At 37.5% G+C, this 16,709-nt stretch overlaps 1 protein-coding gene across 23 annotated transcripts in view; it reads right to left on the bottom strand.

Moving 5' to 3' along the window:
- PARD3 (par-3 family cell polarity regulator) overlaps positions 1-16,709 on the bottom strand; it is a 438,795-nt gene that overhangs the window by 81,843 nt on the left and 340,243 nt on the right. For 18 of the 23 annotated variants that reach the window (XM_071734825.1, XM_071734818.1, XM_071734827.1 and 15 more), the window contains one exon: positions 15,671-15,928. The exons of 2 other annotated variants lie outside the window; for them this stretch is intronic. In XM_071734825.1, the coding sequence (XP_071590926.1) occupies positions 15,671-15,928 (258 nt within the window). Of the gene's footprint in view, positions 1-3,552; positions 3,945-15,666; positions 15,929-16,709 lie in introns of those variants that run through there. 3 more of the 23 variants (XM_071734838.1, XM_071734839.1, XM_071734840.1) reach the window with 3 other exon arrangements.

Raw genomic sequence — 16,709 nt, 5'->3', positions numbered from 1 at the left:
GTCACCTGAGGACATTCAAATGAACCACCTAACGTTTCTGTAGCCTCTTTTCCTTCTAATGCTGTCTTACAACTTAACACTTCACATAACAATCACAAGATGTTTATGGGAGATGACCTGATCTTATTATAAACTCTATAAAGAGCTGCTCCCCACTGTATGTCATTATATCTATAAAAGACAGAGGATTTTTTGCCTGAGGATTTATGTCCTTTGTCTCTTTCACAGGGCAGTGTACTGGGCAAAACTAAAGATTTCAGCCAACAAGACTGAAATAAGATTAATTTCCCCTGCTTTCTACTCTTCTGCAGGAAAGTTTTGTCTTCTTTCCCCTCTTAATATTTCCCCCTCCTGTGAGGTTTGGAGGGGTAGGAGCTGGGTTTGTTGATGTTGTCTAGAAGGGGATAATTGTAGAAGAACTTTTGCAGGGCAGTTTGAAATTCTAGACTATTAGACAAGACTCTTGCTTATCTGGTGTCTATGCAGAGGAATGTATTAAGCAGAAGTTCTTTAAGGTACATTAGGCTTGACAGTCTCCTTTCCTCCATTGTGAGTTTGGCACACACAATTACTGGGAGACAACAGTGTCAGCTGCAGCTCGCTCTCGTTTTACCGCCAGCTCAATCCTGACATTCTCCAGCATCTAGTGATTTTGCAGTGATATTTTAAAGAAGTTTTTCTTTTCCCTCAGTTTTTCAGATGAACTTAATATAGTGTAAAATGAGAGTTTATGATCCCAGAGAGATATACAATACAGACTAGCACAGCATAAAAAGCATCAGGGTGGGTTTTCCAGCACACCCCAGTGCCTCAACTCTGAGCTGGAGGGACTATTTTCTAATCAAAAGCCTTCATATTTTTCATTCTTTGCTGCTCTTTTGATAACAGAAGGCCCAGACAAACAGAAGCAAATAGACACTGTATTCTGCTGTTCATGCAAGCCTGTTCACAAAATGCCTCCCATAGGTTGCTTTCCACCAGCCCTGCTATTTCATTTAATCCATTCAGTCCTGAAGGATCAACTTAGGCAATTAGACAAGGGATTTAGGCTCTGAGGGATAATTGGATGACTTGCATGCAATAAACTTCTTCCACACTCTCTTCACTTTTTTCTTTTGTTCTCTTTGCTCATCCCTTTGTTTCTCATCATTAATTTTTCTAATCAAGTTTGTAACACCCTTGAAGATAGTAATGTGACCGAGCAGCAAGAACCTAAACACCTACATTGTATCTCCTGCTGTTTCATGCCTCTTTAAATTGTTCTGATGTGATACCAAAGGGAAGAGCAGCTGAATTTAGATGATGGGATGCAGCAGTCAAGGATTCTCTTTTGTATCTGCAGCACTGCTGAAGTTGCAGGGAGGGAAGAATGAGCTAAGATGTCTGTCTAATCTCAGGTGAATCCTAGAAAAAAGCTCATACAGGGGGAAAAAGGTATTAAAGCAGAATTTAATTGGTTGTATTCTGGTGTATTGTGTGTGAACTATATTATGGACAAGGAGCTTACTGACATAGATTAAGGACTGCTGAACTGTAATTATCATTCTTTTTCACCTATAACAGCCTTCATCCTCACTCCTTGTCATGCCCAAGTCCCAGCCTAGGAGCTCCTCTTTCCTCAGACACACAACCTCATTCTTGCTCTTTAGTCCTTAGCCTGATGCTACTAACTTTTATTTCCTTCTATGTTGACATGTTTCCCTCACATCAACCACTTCCCTCATGTCATTCTTCCTAATATCTTATCTATTTAGTGTATAAAACTTCCTTCCTGATGTGATTTTAAACTTCTCTTAGCTCATTTTATTTCCTGCACGGTAGCACAATTTGTCAGTCTGGGTACACAGGGATGTTAGAATCACATGCAAGTTCCAACATCTCCCTCTAATATTACAATATAACCCTCTTTTATAATAAACATTTGTGAAATATTAACGATTACTATGCTATCAACCATCAAAAGTAATAGCAAGAAAAATAAAAAACAGGTTTTAAACTGCCTAGCTTAAATGTGTAGAGATTGTTTAACAAACTGCTGAATGTGCAGAAGTCCCACCTGTAAGGAATATGAATATTGCAGCCACAACTACAGACAGCTCAACCTGCAGGAAAGAAAGTTTTCACTCTATATGTCTACATTTAGTCTGATATGAGCAAATGGACACAATGTCCTGCATACCTCCTCTGAAAAGCTGTTAAAGTAACACTGGCAGGCCCAATAGGAAATTAGGACAGACTGCACAACCTTGAGAAGTGCAATGAGTTTCTTAAAAAATAAAAACACCCATGAAAAACAAGGTCAAGAGCAAAACAAAATTTATTTCTCCTGCTATTTGAAAGATAGGTATTCAAGAGCTAGCTAGCTTCAGATGAAAGTATGGGGGATTTTAAGATTAGATAAATATCTTCCTGAGAAAGAAATTGAAAAATACTTTTCAGAATTATTGTATGACTGGAGGGAGGATGCAGCCCTGTCCTCTACATCTCCTCGGTGAAGAGTGGGTCTGAAGAGCTCAGGCAGAATGTTTGAGTTTGAGGCTGCTGAGCTGCTTCAAATCCTACTCCTGTGCTCTGCACACAGAACGTGAATTGACTAAAGATGGAGTACTGAATTAAGAGGATGAAATATGAAAAATGGGATAAAGCTATTCTCACAAAAAAAAAAAAAAAAAAAAAAAAAGATGCATTTGTCTTCAATTAGAGAATGAAAGGAAGATGGTAAGAGTTTGATTTTTCTGATTTTTCTGTGGTGCAGTGTGGTGATAGCTGAGCTAGCTTTCATTGTAGCAATCTAAACACCACAACAGAGGACTCAGCAGCAGCTAATTCACCCTGTTCTGTGGCTGAGGAATGCACATCAAAATAATTTTTCCTCTGTTCTTAGGATCAAGAGACAGCCTCCAACAGGTTCTAAGAATTTCAGACACTTTACACCTTTCTGCCTTAGACTAACACATTCAAGAGAACATGGAGGCTGTAAAATAAAAATTTAGGTTAAATACCAGGCAATTGTCTTCTCAGCCAAGAGCTATAAAACAAAAAGAGTGGGCTATCTCTCCACATGAAGCTGGTGGACAAACCCCATTTCAAAGTGACTGAATGTACACTACAGGAGTGATGGAAGAAACCGCAGTAGGAATCAATTCCATGTACAGAGGGAGTCAGACTAAGTGACTACAAGGTCTTTTCTATAACTCAGTAGAAAACGGTTTCTGGAAGAGTATTACCAGGCACTTCTCACAAGTGTACAGGTGTTAACCTCAGTGACCTGGCCATGTTCCAGCTCAGGTAATTACCTTTTTCACTTAAATTCTCCTTCCAGACTCGCCTGGCTTGTCTCCACTCCTGGTCCTGATTTATATGCAACTAAAGAGCCGCAGTGTTTTACCACACAGGGGGTTTCTGGCCAGTGCAGGGAGTGGTGAGGGGATCAGCCATGGAGTGAAATGGTTGTTAGATTGACTTCAAGTCCCCATTAAAGCTTATTAAGTTTTTTAGGATCCTCTCAAATATAGCATCTAGATGAAAGACAACCCTGTATAGACCATCCTATGTCTCATCTGTGCTTACCAGGAGGGTGGCTGATTTATTTGTTTCTTCTCTGCAGGTGAAAGGATAGCCTGTTCCCCTTCGTCACAGCAAGCTCAGCAGGCAGCTTCTTCTCCCTGATCACCATCCTGCAGCACTCCTGATCTCCACAAGAGAGTTGCTTTATTTTCCCCCTCTCTCTCATCCGGTGAAGCCCTTCAGCTCAGCAGGAGGCACCCCCATCTCCTAAGTCTCAGTTCTTGCAATGCCACATCCTTCACCATCTGCAAATTTTAGCTCACGAACAAAGGTAGACGAGCAGGGCTCTGAGAAATGCTTGAAAGCTTGTTTCACAAGTCCCTGCCAACAAAATGTCATTTCTGTGGGAGTTACGATCTCTCTTTATCCAGAAAATTCTGCAGATGAGCCACAGAACCTCAGTGTTAAAAGAGAAATACTGAAAATCCTTTTGTAGAAGAAAAGAGACTGTCACTGCAGCAGGTCCCATGAGGCAGCAATCCTGACCATGCGGGAGAGCCACATAATTCTCCAAGAGACCGAAAAGCAAGAACAAAGCATATATATGGAGCATACAAAGTCCAACAGCACACACAAGTTTAATTCATTCTTAAAAGACCTTTCAGATGCACTATTTTTCATAGAGCTGAATGCTGTATGCACAATATAAAACCTGTGAAATAAAGGAGAAAAGGCAGCTGCCTGTGTATCAAGAAGAATGAAGTTATACTTTGCGCTCAAACTTTTTCATCAGGCTTTGGATAGTGTAGTGGAGAAAAAGACAACATATGTGTATTAAAAAAAAAAAATCTGATAAACAAGCCATGTACCTAGGTGTAGTTCTGAAATATGGAAACATAATAGGTGATCTAAGAAAAGAACCCAACTTCAGCAATCATTCTAAGAAAAGTTCAATGCTAATAGTGAAGTGTTATTTTTAAGGTAATCCTTACTATTTTAAAAATGTCTTTTGATGCCTTAAAATGTTGAAACTGTTGTTTCATAGTCCAAATCTTGCAGAAAATTATTATTTTTTAATATTAGTTTTTAACACATACTAGACTCTTCTCAGAATTACACAAGATGGGAGGAAATAGACACAAACTACAGTACAGGAAATTCTGATATCAGAAGCTTTTTCTTTTCTCTTTTGTTTTGGTTTTGGGTTTTTTTTTTTTTGTTTGGTTTTGGGGTTTTTTTTGTGCTGGTTTTTTCTCTTTTTTTCCAGATAGCATGAAGCTAGTCAAATACTAGAACAGGCACCTAGAGAGTTGGATAAATCTCATCCTCAGAGATATTCAGGATACAACTGCAGTGCTGAGCAACCTGACCTGATCAAAACTGCTCTGATCCCCAGAGGTCACTTCCTCTGCAGTGGAGGACTTTTTATAGTAGATTTTTTATACATATATATATATATATATATAGACATAAACACACATGCAAAGACAAGTTCTGTCACAGCTAAACATATTCACATAACTGAATCTGAGTCTGCACATATGTTTGTGCTCTACTGAATGTGGACACACATTCACATATGACATGTTACATAGATGATGAAGGCAGCTGAGTCTGAGAAGGAATCTTAAAATGCATAAGCATGAGTTTCAATAATATTTGGAATACCTACCCCTAGCACTGAATGCTGTCTCAGTTTAACCTATCTTCCTCTGAAATTCTGACATCTTAAACTGCAGCATTTTAACATTAGAATAGTGCAACTACTGAAAGCTAATTCAGAAAGCTAATTCAGAAATTCAGTTCCTGTGAACAGCTCAATGTGGCTTAAGAGGAGAAGGAACAATTTAGCTCTGACCATCTAAGTAAGACTTGGAAGACAATTTCTGAAATTCTAATTAGACTGGATTAAGGAAAATTGCTAGAACTAAGAAAAGAAAAAGATGACCCTGCCCTAAATCACACTGTGTACACAGAACAGGCATTGACTACAGCAACTGAGTGCAGCAGTTTTTTCTCAGCTGAGAGATGAGCAAAGGAAAATGAAGATTGTGGTTGTCCTCCAGCCACCCCAAAAAGGATCAGGGTACCATCCATGGCACTTGGATTTCTACCCGTTATGTTCTGCTGCTGCTGAGTAACCAACCATTGATTGTTTTAACCAGGTACCTGGCTGCTGCTCTGCAGGGAGATCTTCAAAAAGAAACAGTTTGTGAATCCCAATTTAAAATAGTAAAACAAATGCATTTTGGGACTAGAAATTACCAGAGTATGATAATATAGACAAAAGTTAGATGAACAGCCCTACTAAAGAAAAAGAGCAATTTCTCTAAATTGTAAATCCTTTCACAAAAAGCCTTTGCATAAATTCCCATAATTGCTTCTCTTTATTATCCCCCAAAGATTTAGATAAAAATGCATTACTTTGTAAGCACTGTTTTTATAGTTCATTTAAAACTTACTTGGTATTAAGGCCTAACCTAATGACTGCGCAATCTTACTGATTTCCCTCTATCATCTCTCCAATATTTTTACCCCTCTTGTCATGTGTAAAACCATACACATCCTCAATTTTTAAAATATGTATTTGAGAATTTACACTTTATCAGATATGAAGGTTAAAAAAAACATTAGCAAAAGCAAATGCATAGAAAATTGCTTCCACTGAAAAGAAGTCTCTGTCTTAAGTACAGTTTTAAAAAGTTGGATCAATTAGCAATCTGTGAATGTTAGAAACATCTTAACAATGTCTCAAAGATGAAAGAGTGTATCACAGAAAGAGGAAAGAAGGAAAAATTAAATTATGTCTGCAGTCATAATGAATCAAAGCCCAGAAGGTGGTCTCCAAATCAGCAGGTTTTGATGAAATATTAAGGAAAATGATTATTGATGAAAAATGAATAAGCCCTTTTTGATTTTAGCAACCTTTAAATCACACTTCGCTAATTAAAATAGCTTCAATGCATCCCCCCATTACTTGTTAGGCATTTAGCAATCCTTACAAAAAGGTGGGGTAATTTGACAACATTTTAGCAAATATGCATAGTTAAGCAAGCAGACACAGCACAGTTGAAGATGATGTACAAAATAATACGTAGCTAAACCTTACCTTTTTCCTGCTGTTTGTTTTTTTGGGTTTTTTGTGTGGGTTGGTTATTTTGGGTTTTTTTACACTATATCTACTAATACAATTACAACATAATCACAGGCACAGGCAGTTTCTGCTTGTTTCCTCTGCAGCATAAATTACCCAGTAACATAAACTACAACTATTAATGAGCCATAAACTATGTCTCAGGAAATAAAGACTGATGCTACTATTTTCCGTCCCTTTGTTTGCCAGGTCAGAGAGCTTTTAGGACAATTACTCCTGCTACCTAGGAGGCCTGTTACTGCAGTTATTGTGGTCTTCTGCAAATAAATTTCCTTCTCAAAGACAAGTGGAAATAAGAAGTGTACAGGACATTAGTTCTCATACCCTTTGAAGCTGTATGGATTCTAATTGCTTTTTTAAATGTTGGTAGTAGTAATTCTGTGTTCTAGTTTTATCCCAGTTTGTACAGTCTTTTTTTTTTTTTTTTTTTTTTTTTAAGGGAACCCTAGGAATGAAGACTGTAATAAGAGTGAATTGCAGCACACAGAAGACATTTCATTACAAAATACAATGCAACTCGGGTGTGTCATGAATTATTCTTGCAAAACTATACACACTTAATAAAATTAAGCAAAATCTGCTCCTTTGCCTTTTCTTTCATGAACAAAATCTTAAGTGTTTATCACTGTTCAAACTCTGGGCAGACAAAATTATCTGTCCATTTCAAATATGTGATCGATTTACTGTAAAAACATTTCTTATATCTATCATGTAAGAAAGACCTCAACAACTATGATTGAAAAGCTATTAAAATGCATTGAAAGAAAATGAAATGAATTGAATGAAATGAGTTGAAATGAACTGAAAGAAAAATTCATGTCAAGTACCTAAGTCCCGTGTTACAACATTTTTTTCAGAAATACATAATCATAAGACATAGGTAATGCAAAAAAATCTTTTAATATCTCACATCATAGTGTTTGAGTCCTAAGGAAGATGATTTTAAACTTATAAACCAATTGTTTAAGATGATTATACTATGAGTATAATGCTCCAGTAATTTATGCTGTTTTCTGAGTTACTAGTGCAAAAGCACTGATTTTCAACTTTCCAACCAAGAACAAACTGAAATTAGATCTCTCAACAATTTCTCAGCAATGGCAATGTGGTATGCTTCTTAAGCACTCATTCAATGAGTTTACAAGATGCTAAAAGGAATTAACTGCTACCCTGCAACATAGATATGGTGATGTAACTTTTCTTCCTAAAATTTACTGCAGAGGATTCCTCCTCACAACTCCACCTCTTCTGCCAGTGACAAGACACTTTGACCACAAGCTGGATTCTTTTTAAGTGAGATAAACAAACAAGACTGGCCATAGGATATACACTGTAGCTAAATATAGTTTGTTTCATCTTTGAAGGAAAACTATTCATTAAAAAAAAACCAAAAACCCCAAACAAACACAAAAACACATACACAAAAAAAAAAAAAAACGCTCCAAAACAAGCAAACAAAAAAAACAAAAAAAAAACACCAAACTCTTCCACACTAGAAGAACATACATAAAAATAATTTTAATTATACTTTTCATCCATTAGGTTAAATTAATTTAAAGATACAACTTCAAATTGTATATTTAGTTTTAGCAAGCCTTCAGTAAACACTCAGCACTCTCTCTGAGCTCTGCCTGTGCACCCCTCTCCTATAATCAGACAGCTCTCAAGTACAAAACCCCCATTTCTTTAAATTCCTGGAGAGGAGAAGCCTGAATCCTTCACCAAAGAGGAACAGATTGGTTGACTGGAAAGACATAAAAGATAGAAGAATCATAGATTTATATTCTATTTAGAAAGGGACACATTCAACAGCAACAACAAATTAAACTGATTAAATTAGGCTGTTCAAGTGCTACATAACATCAGTTCCCAATCCAAATTTTGGTTAGCAGGACTAGCAAAGAACAGATTTTTACAGTTTACTCTGGTAGGATCAAAGCACTTCACTTAATGAGAGAGAGAGCCTTTCATTTGTCAGTTTTGTGTACTCAAATATTCCCCATAATTTTCTTAGGATAAAGAACTCTAAACTGTATTGATGACATTAGTGGAAAATACAGATGTGCATGTTAGACACACAGCTGGTTTTTTGGACTGCAATTTCAAGCCATACAATAATCATTTGATGCCTGAGACATCGCCTTTTCTAGTTTCAACATTAGGTTTTGTTTAACACTAGCATATATAATTTAAGGGGTTTTTTTTCTTTTTTATTTTTTTTCATCAAACACAGCTTTCTATCATCTGAAAAATGTAAAGGTTGTTCTCTTTTTTCCTCCAAGCAACAAAAAAAACCCAACAACTGATCTACATCTGTGTGCAAACTGCACTGATACACCAATGAAAAATGCTATCTGTAATTTTATTACAATGGATTTAAAACTCTGTTATATATTATACCCTTAAATAGATGAAAAGTGACAGGTTTTCATATACCCTTTTTAAGCATAGTCTCTCATGATAAGCAGTAGCTGTGGTTAAAGAACTCAAAATCCTAAATCTAAACAGCTACTCCATGTTACCAGCTTGTTAGGGATTGCTCAGAGAGGGGTCACCCAGGGCACATTTGGGTGGGCCCCACTTCACCCCCTCATTTTGTAACCTAGAGAGAGTAGTTCATCTCCCTCTTATCTTTCTGTGCACTTTCCCACTGCAACCATTTGCAGACGTACTAACTGGGGCTGCTTTTGTAAAAACAAGCAAATAGCTGTCACACTTCAGATTAAACTGCAAGCTGACCAGAGGAGAGAGGAAGCAAAACCACCGGGGCTTAAGTGAGGCTGCGGCTGTGGTAAATGGAGAAGGCTGTGGTTCTCACAACAGTATCAGTGCTTGGTATCTATTCAGAAGGAAACCAGGACTTTCAAGTAATTAAAATGGGAGACCTGAATAGAGTTCACAGTAAATCTGCCATTTACTCCACCAAAGTGGTAAACCAAACAGGGAGAGCAATTGCATACTTTCACAATAGGGAGCCTAAATAAATCCTCATGAATTTATATTAAAACTTGTCTTATATTCTATCAAGATGGAAGAACAAAAGAAAACAACCAAGCTAAGATAATAAAATGCCAATGCTAATAGTGTCTATTGGGTTCTAAATACAGGGGTCTATGAGAGACCAAGCTAATTTTTAGGCAGTCCTGGGGGCAAGGATTACTGGCTTATAGGATGAAGGGCAGAGGAACAAAAAGCCCCAATGTGTTAGTGCTAAAGTGAAATTAAACCCCATGAAGACTCTCACAGAGGCTCTAACTAATCCTTCTCTGGGTTATCACAGACAGAGGAAAACCACCACAATGACTTCCAAGTATTATTTTCAGTTTTACATGTTAAAGAACAGCAAATAGTTCATTAACCCACTGCTCTCCACTGGATTGACTTGGAAAGTCTGTTTGATTATCCCATAAGGGCATATGTGCCATTTCCTCCACCAGGAAAATCTTTCCAGAAGCCAGATTCTCAGAGGAATGAAGCTTTGTTATGCCACCAAAGGGTGACACTCAATGGAAGATAGGGACATAAGCCATATTCCTATTACTTTCTGAAACACTACTGGTTATTTATGGAGCTTGGATAACAAAAAGGTCCCTGCTCTGAAATGCTTGCAAAATAATCAATTATTCCCAGTGTATGTACCCAAATGAGTGTACCTGGTAGCACATCACCCTAAGGCTCTGAGAGCAGCAGGTGATAACCAATGAAGAAGAAGGGATCCAAGTGCAATGAAGAAGGGATCCAAGTGAAGGAAAACACTTCCACATCAGTAAACAAGAAGTAAACACAGGTAGGAGGGAAGAGTTTACTCATAATTTTATTCAACCTAGGTTGTTAGCCTTCTGCACAGATCTGCAGCTTTTAAATGTCATTGGTTAGATGGTTTACAATGCGGTGGCCTTTTCTTTTGTGAAAGCACTCTCCGAGTCAGCTTTCAGAACCATCAAAAAAAAAATCTCTTCATTTAAGAAAAAAGAAATATCCTAGCACTCACAGGATACATCACTCCGAGTAATAAAACTCCTATCTCCATCTCTGGTGGGCCTGGCAGTAAGCTCGGATTCCTATGCATAAACGGTCTCACAGACTTAAGAACACTCCTGTGACTGACACTACTAATAAAGAAGTTTAATAAAGCTTCACAAGCACCTTGTTTTTTTAACAAATATTTATCCAGGCATGACAATATAGTATTTCATAGCTTTCATGACCTATCCTGCTATTGCTATGAGCTATTTCACACACATCAGAAAGACAGAGTCTGCTTATTTCACCTTTCATATATTCTTATATTATATTAGAGTCCTTCTTTCAGTTTCTGGCATTCATGTATATCATGCCAATTTAAGCACAAAGATACTACCGAGTGAATAAAACTTAGCATCTAAAATGTTCTCCCTCTCTTTTTTGGAAAAGCAGCAAGCAAAGTATGTGGTCTGACTTTAAAAAAAGCAACTTGTCACTTTGCACCAAAAAGATGACAGTTAAAGCAAGTGGGATTATTTTCAGTTCCCAAATTTTCCTTTGACATAACTTGATTCCACTTCTGATAGAACAGAAACCAGTTCATAAAGGTCTCCCTTCTAAAATGAACATATTTTCTTTTAAATGGCAAAATGCATGCAAAAAGCTTATGATTATGGTATTTATGTTTCCATTAAAATGTCCTCAGCAAGCTGTGGGAGTCTAGCCTACTATTTTCAAGCTATTTAGATTTACAGCAGCACAGTGCCTATTTTATTTCAATTATATTTCAGGACAATGCACTCTTGGTGGGAAATGATTACATAGTGACAGCCAGTGAACGGCCATTAGGAGTTGTCTTTTTACATACTGCTCAGATATGGGTGTCAGGTGATGGCTATAAAACCCCATTGTATAGCATCATTGTCATCTACGTGAAAAACACTATTGATCAGTAGTAGTTCAGCTTCTCCTCTGTAGGAGACATTTTCCAGCTAAGCTAAAAGCTTTATTCACAAGAACACAGTTCTCGAGACACTTCTATCCTGAACTGTAAAATAAACATAGATTATACATTTCATCTTGATTTTGCTCTGTTAATGCCTGGCATAGGAAGTGAAAAACTCCTCAGCAGCTTGTGTCTGTAAGCTATCACTGTACAGGATGGAGTAAACATCACCAGAGCAGCTGAGGTATATGCAGCTATACTCATCATCAGTCACTCCCAATCAATTTTATTTCTTTATGTAGTGCTAGAGCTTCGTTTCTTCTGAGCAATAAACTCCTTCTCTGTTAAATTCTCTAGGATCAGGAACAGCAAATTTTTTTCAGTGCTACTGGAGAGATTTGCTATGATGAGAGTAACTGGAACACAAAACACCTTCCAAGATTCACAGGAGCTACCTGTATACATGGACTAATAAGAAGCTGAGAACACAGAACTCCCCTATCAACTACCTATTTAATATGTAATAACTAATAATAAAATGAAAAAACCTAACCACACAAACAACATCCCAAACCTCACCAATATGCATCAATGACTTAACTCTGACCCAGCATAAATCTGTGCTAAAGCAACTCTAAACCAACTTCAAGTCCTATAAGGGTATTTTTAGCAAAAATTTAAAATTGTAATAGTTTTCCTCATAATGTCCTTAAACTTGCAGAAAACAAAATAAAATTATCCATTATTCTGATGAGGAGTCCTCCTCTTTGTTATCCACTTTGTTATCATTCAAATGCCATGACACAGTTAAACTTACATTAGTTGGTGGCATGTGGTGATGAAAATAGAGAGAAGTTGGAGGAATATTAAAAAAAAAAAAAACAAAAAGAAAAAAACAAAAAACCCTGACAAGGCCTCACATGCAGGCACAGTATTTCTCTTGCAAGTTAAGGAAAAATTTGTCGTAAGTGTTCAACAAAGATATGCAAACTATTATGGGACATTTTATTTTAGTCTTCTTTGTAAGAGACTTTTAAATAACCTTTTGGACATACTTAAATGTCAAATTTTGTTTGGCACTAATCCCCAAACTGTAATAGAAATAACATTTCTCATATAAACAATGCTGCTTTTAATATGAACGTGCTAAAGATTTGAGGCAGCCTGGCTGTTACCAGCTCCTGGCAGTTCAGCACAAGGGTAACACACTGCAAGTGGTTTCCCTTCCCATCCACAAAGGCTGGAAGTGACTTTTTCCATTTCTGAAATGAGGAAAGGAAAGGATGACGGGGCAATGGGGTAAAGTACAGGGAAAATAGCACTCACAGCAGGTGAATGCTAACTTAAACACTATTTTAAGGATGAAGAAATGCAACCAAGTATTTCTCATCAAATTTCTTGCATTATCAGGATAAATCAGACTGCAGAGAAGATTGCTCCCTGGAGAAGAGCCTCATGAAGAGGAATTTAGGTGTTTGGTCTGGAAAAGAGTATCACAGGAGATGTCAACTGAAGGGCAAGGAATCACTGATGGAAAGGAACAGCAAAGAACAAGTTACAGTGCATATGGGGTGACAACACTGGTATTCAACAGATGGGGAGACAACTCAGGTAAAAGCATCTCAGGCCTACAGAGCCACAGCCATTTATTAAAATGATGCTCAGATGAGACTTTCTGAACACACCTAAGATAAAGGCTGTAAAACACAGATCAGCCTTGAGAAGACAGCTTAATCACATGAATTGTGATTAAATCAGCTCTCCTGCTGCACATTACATAGGGTCAACCTCCTGGATGTCCCTCACACACTTCAAGACACAGAGCTGATCCCCCAAAGCTGTTGAATCTCCTCCATGCCCAAACCAGGCAACACACACTGTTAGAGGTGGGACCAAGGTACAGATCTGACTTCTGGGAAAGTTAAATTTGAGCCTGAGATTGCACAAGTTTCTGCAATGTTCCCCAAAAGTTTTCTGGAGCCATGTGGGATTCATGTAGGATCGTCATGCCTCAGACCCCTGAAAAGGGTGGATCAAAACACATTTATAGCAAATAATAATATTTTTCCAACCAAATTGCCTATTTCTTTCATTTTATGACACGACTGGAGTGGGAAGGGGAGGGGGTGGTGGTGTGTGCTTTTCTTGCTTAATTCACAGTCTCTCTTCTGCTCAAGCCCATTGTGTACACTGGGTCTTTCCTTTTGTCACAGTGAGATCCAGCTGTGAGAGATGGGGCCTTTTGTGAGCCAGGAGCAGCCAGAATGTGGAGAACTACCTCTTCAGTCCTACCCTTATGATTAACATCAGATTCCCCCTGTACTCCGTTATCTTGCATTTTACTCACTCTCTACCAGCTCTTTTATCAGCAATCACACAGTGTTAGCTAGGTCATGCAGGTCTTCTATTTCACTGTGCCAGGTTTGCATCAAAGAACATTTTTTTTGTTGATGTGACATTGATGCCATTCAGCTCAGGCATGAAAAACTGTCTTTGGTCTAACAAAAACACCCGTGAGAGTCACCACGTGGCAGCCATATCCGACCAAGCTATCATGATTTCCAAAGGCACAAAAGTGTCGAAATGTCAGGCACCTGGACAGATCACTGCCAGTCAATATAAGAGTATGCAATATAAAATTTCTAAGGCATATATGAAACTGACATCTTCTAAAATAATTTTGCTTCCTTCACTGAAATAATATACATATCCACAATACATAAGTTTGTTTATTTAATAAGAAAAGACTTTTTACACAGTGCATTGCAGCAGAATAATACAATTGAGAAAATAAAAAGGCAGCTGTGCCACTGAATTTTAGTAAAAATATATGTATTTGTCAGTGCATCTAAAAGCTCCTTATTTGTCATGTTAGAGGATATATTTTTACCAACGTAAGGGAAAGGAAATTTTCAAAGTAGATTTCACTGAGTATTAAATACATCAATCTCAATCCTCACTTAGGAAGAGTTTCAGACAATTTGCTGTATTCTGCAAACCCTTACCCTCCTCAGACCAAATGTAAATTACTGTTACCACCCAAAACAGAATATGCAAGATTAATGTCAAGGGTCATGTAGAGCTCTACAGATCTCAAACACTGTAACCAAAGACACTGCTTTTCTGATATAGCTGTAGTAGTACTAGTCCAGTATTTTCCTCATGGAAAGAATGGGGTATAAAACTAACGAGTGATTTTTCTATGAACTAAATTAATAACCTCTGAGTTAATGATAACTTCTGCACTAGGATTTTTGTTTTAGTTTTTGTAAAGCTGAAAAAATGCAGAACTACAAGATCTTAGATGTAAGCCAAAGAAACAGATGTATTTTCATTGTTAAAGTATAAAAAAAGCTGTGAATATTTCCTTTGTTTATTTCTACTTTGTTAGTTTTCATGCATGTTTTAGCTTCAGGTTTTCAAATTAATCCAAAACTCCAATAGAAACCAGAATTTTGCCCAATTTCATCACAAAAAAACCCCATGACACAGTTCAGATAATGTAACCACACAAAGAGTGTAATTCATAAGCTACAGCTTGGGAATACAAAGCAACTCATGAGTCAAGCTTGGAGTTTATGCTCTTGGTCTATATTTAGTTAAAAGCTCAGCCTGTTAGAATGAAGTCCAGGACTACCCTAGGACTGGAATCCAGGTAAGCTTTAACTAACTTTTGTTTTACCAACAAGAACTTTACAGACATTTTGTAACTGATGTGAATAGGGTGGAACCATTTCAATTATTCAAACACAACTATATCAATTACAGTCTGATAAATAAACCAGATGATGTCCTAAGTTTGAATTTAATTTGAATGATATCAAACTGCAACTCCAAAATTCCAAACCATGTGAAGAAAGAGAAGAAAAGCAGCAGCTCTGCAGAAAACAACTTTTGTGTCCCATTCTGTTACAGTTTGATTTGATAACATTCTGTTACAGTTTTGTTTGAGCTCAATACTTTTCTACATAAAGGCTTTTAAAAAGCCATTAATAAAAAGGCAGTTCTGACTTTCCTGTTCATGCACAGTCATCCTCCATGACAAAAGCCCTACAAGCACGAATTTTGAAACACTGAATTGATTGATGTCTGGTGCCTACCTGTCTACAGGTGAAGACTTTGAATTCCGTGGTTTCTTCACTTGGGCGTACAGGGCTTCAACTGTCTGCCCTTCCCTCGGGCTCTGTGGTCGGGTGCTCAGTGTTATCGTGCCACTATTTGAAGAAGAGTCAAAGGAAGCAATCCCAGCATACATTGGATCCACCTCACAGCCAAACGTCCGGTTAAAATCCTGAATCTCTGCATAGTCCCGCTCACGAGCTTGTCTTTCTCGAAACTCTCGAGTTTTTGCTTGGATTCTGAAAAATTAAAAGAAGGCTGAAACTAACTTTTCCCCCCCGCCTCAGTCATTCAAAAGCAGTTGTTAGGAGACACTTCAGGTAGCCCACCTTAGTGAACACCACTGAAGTGTTTCCGGTCTCAGTTTGTCATGGAGTCTCAGTTTTACCTTGGATATTGAAGCCTAGATCAAAACTATGCCCCAGTCAACACTGGTCTTTAAGGAAGAAGTGTGATTAGCCACTGCCTTTTCTTTCATTAATAAGTTCAATAATGACTAGCCATAGTTTTTGATAAACAGAGTTTACTTGTTCTTTTATGCATCTTAGGATGCCTGTGTAAAACCAAACCTGAGCATGGACTGACACCATTAATACCACACTGTACTCCATCAAAACCTATTTAATAGTTCTAATGACCATTTTTAGAAAAGAACTTTGATGTACATTTTGGCCCAATATCACAAAAATAATACTTCTTTCAGACTTTACAAACTTAGTAAAAATAAGACAAATATTTAGATGCATATTAGGAAAAAATTAGAAAAAAGTTCTTAACTGAAGGGGCAGTCAAGCACTGGAACAGGCTGAGCAGGGATGTGATTGAGTCACCATCTCTGGAGGTATTTGAAAGATGTGCAGATGTGGTGCTTAGGGACAAGGTTTAGTGATGGACTTGGCAGTGTTAGGTTGACTGTTGAACTAGATGATCATAAACATCTTTTCCAACCTAAATGATGGAGTACTATGATATGTATTTATGTACGTGTGCATGCAGTAAACAGCAGTAGATTCTTGTATG

This window comes from Heliangelus exortis, chromosome 2, assembly GCF_036169615.1.
Source record: "Heliangelus exortis chromosome 2, bHelExo1.hap1, whole genome shotgun sequence".
NCBI classification, from domain to species: domain Eukaryota; kingdom Metazoa; phylum Chordata; class Aves; order Apodiformes; family Trochilidae; genus Heliangelus; species Heliangelus exortis.
The sequence above is the reverse complement of the archived record's forward strand: the minus strand, read 5'-3'. Positions and strand labels throughout refer to the sequence as shown.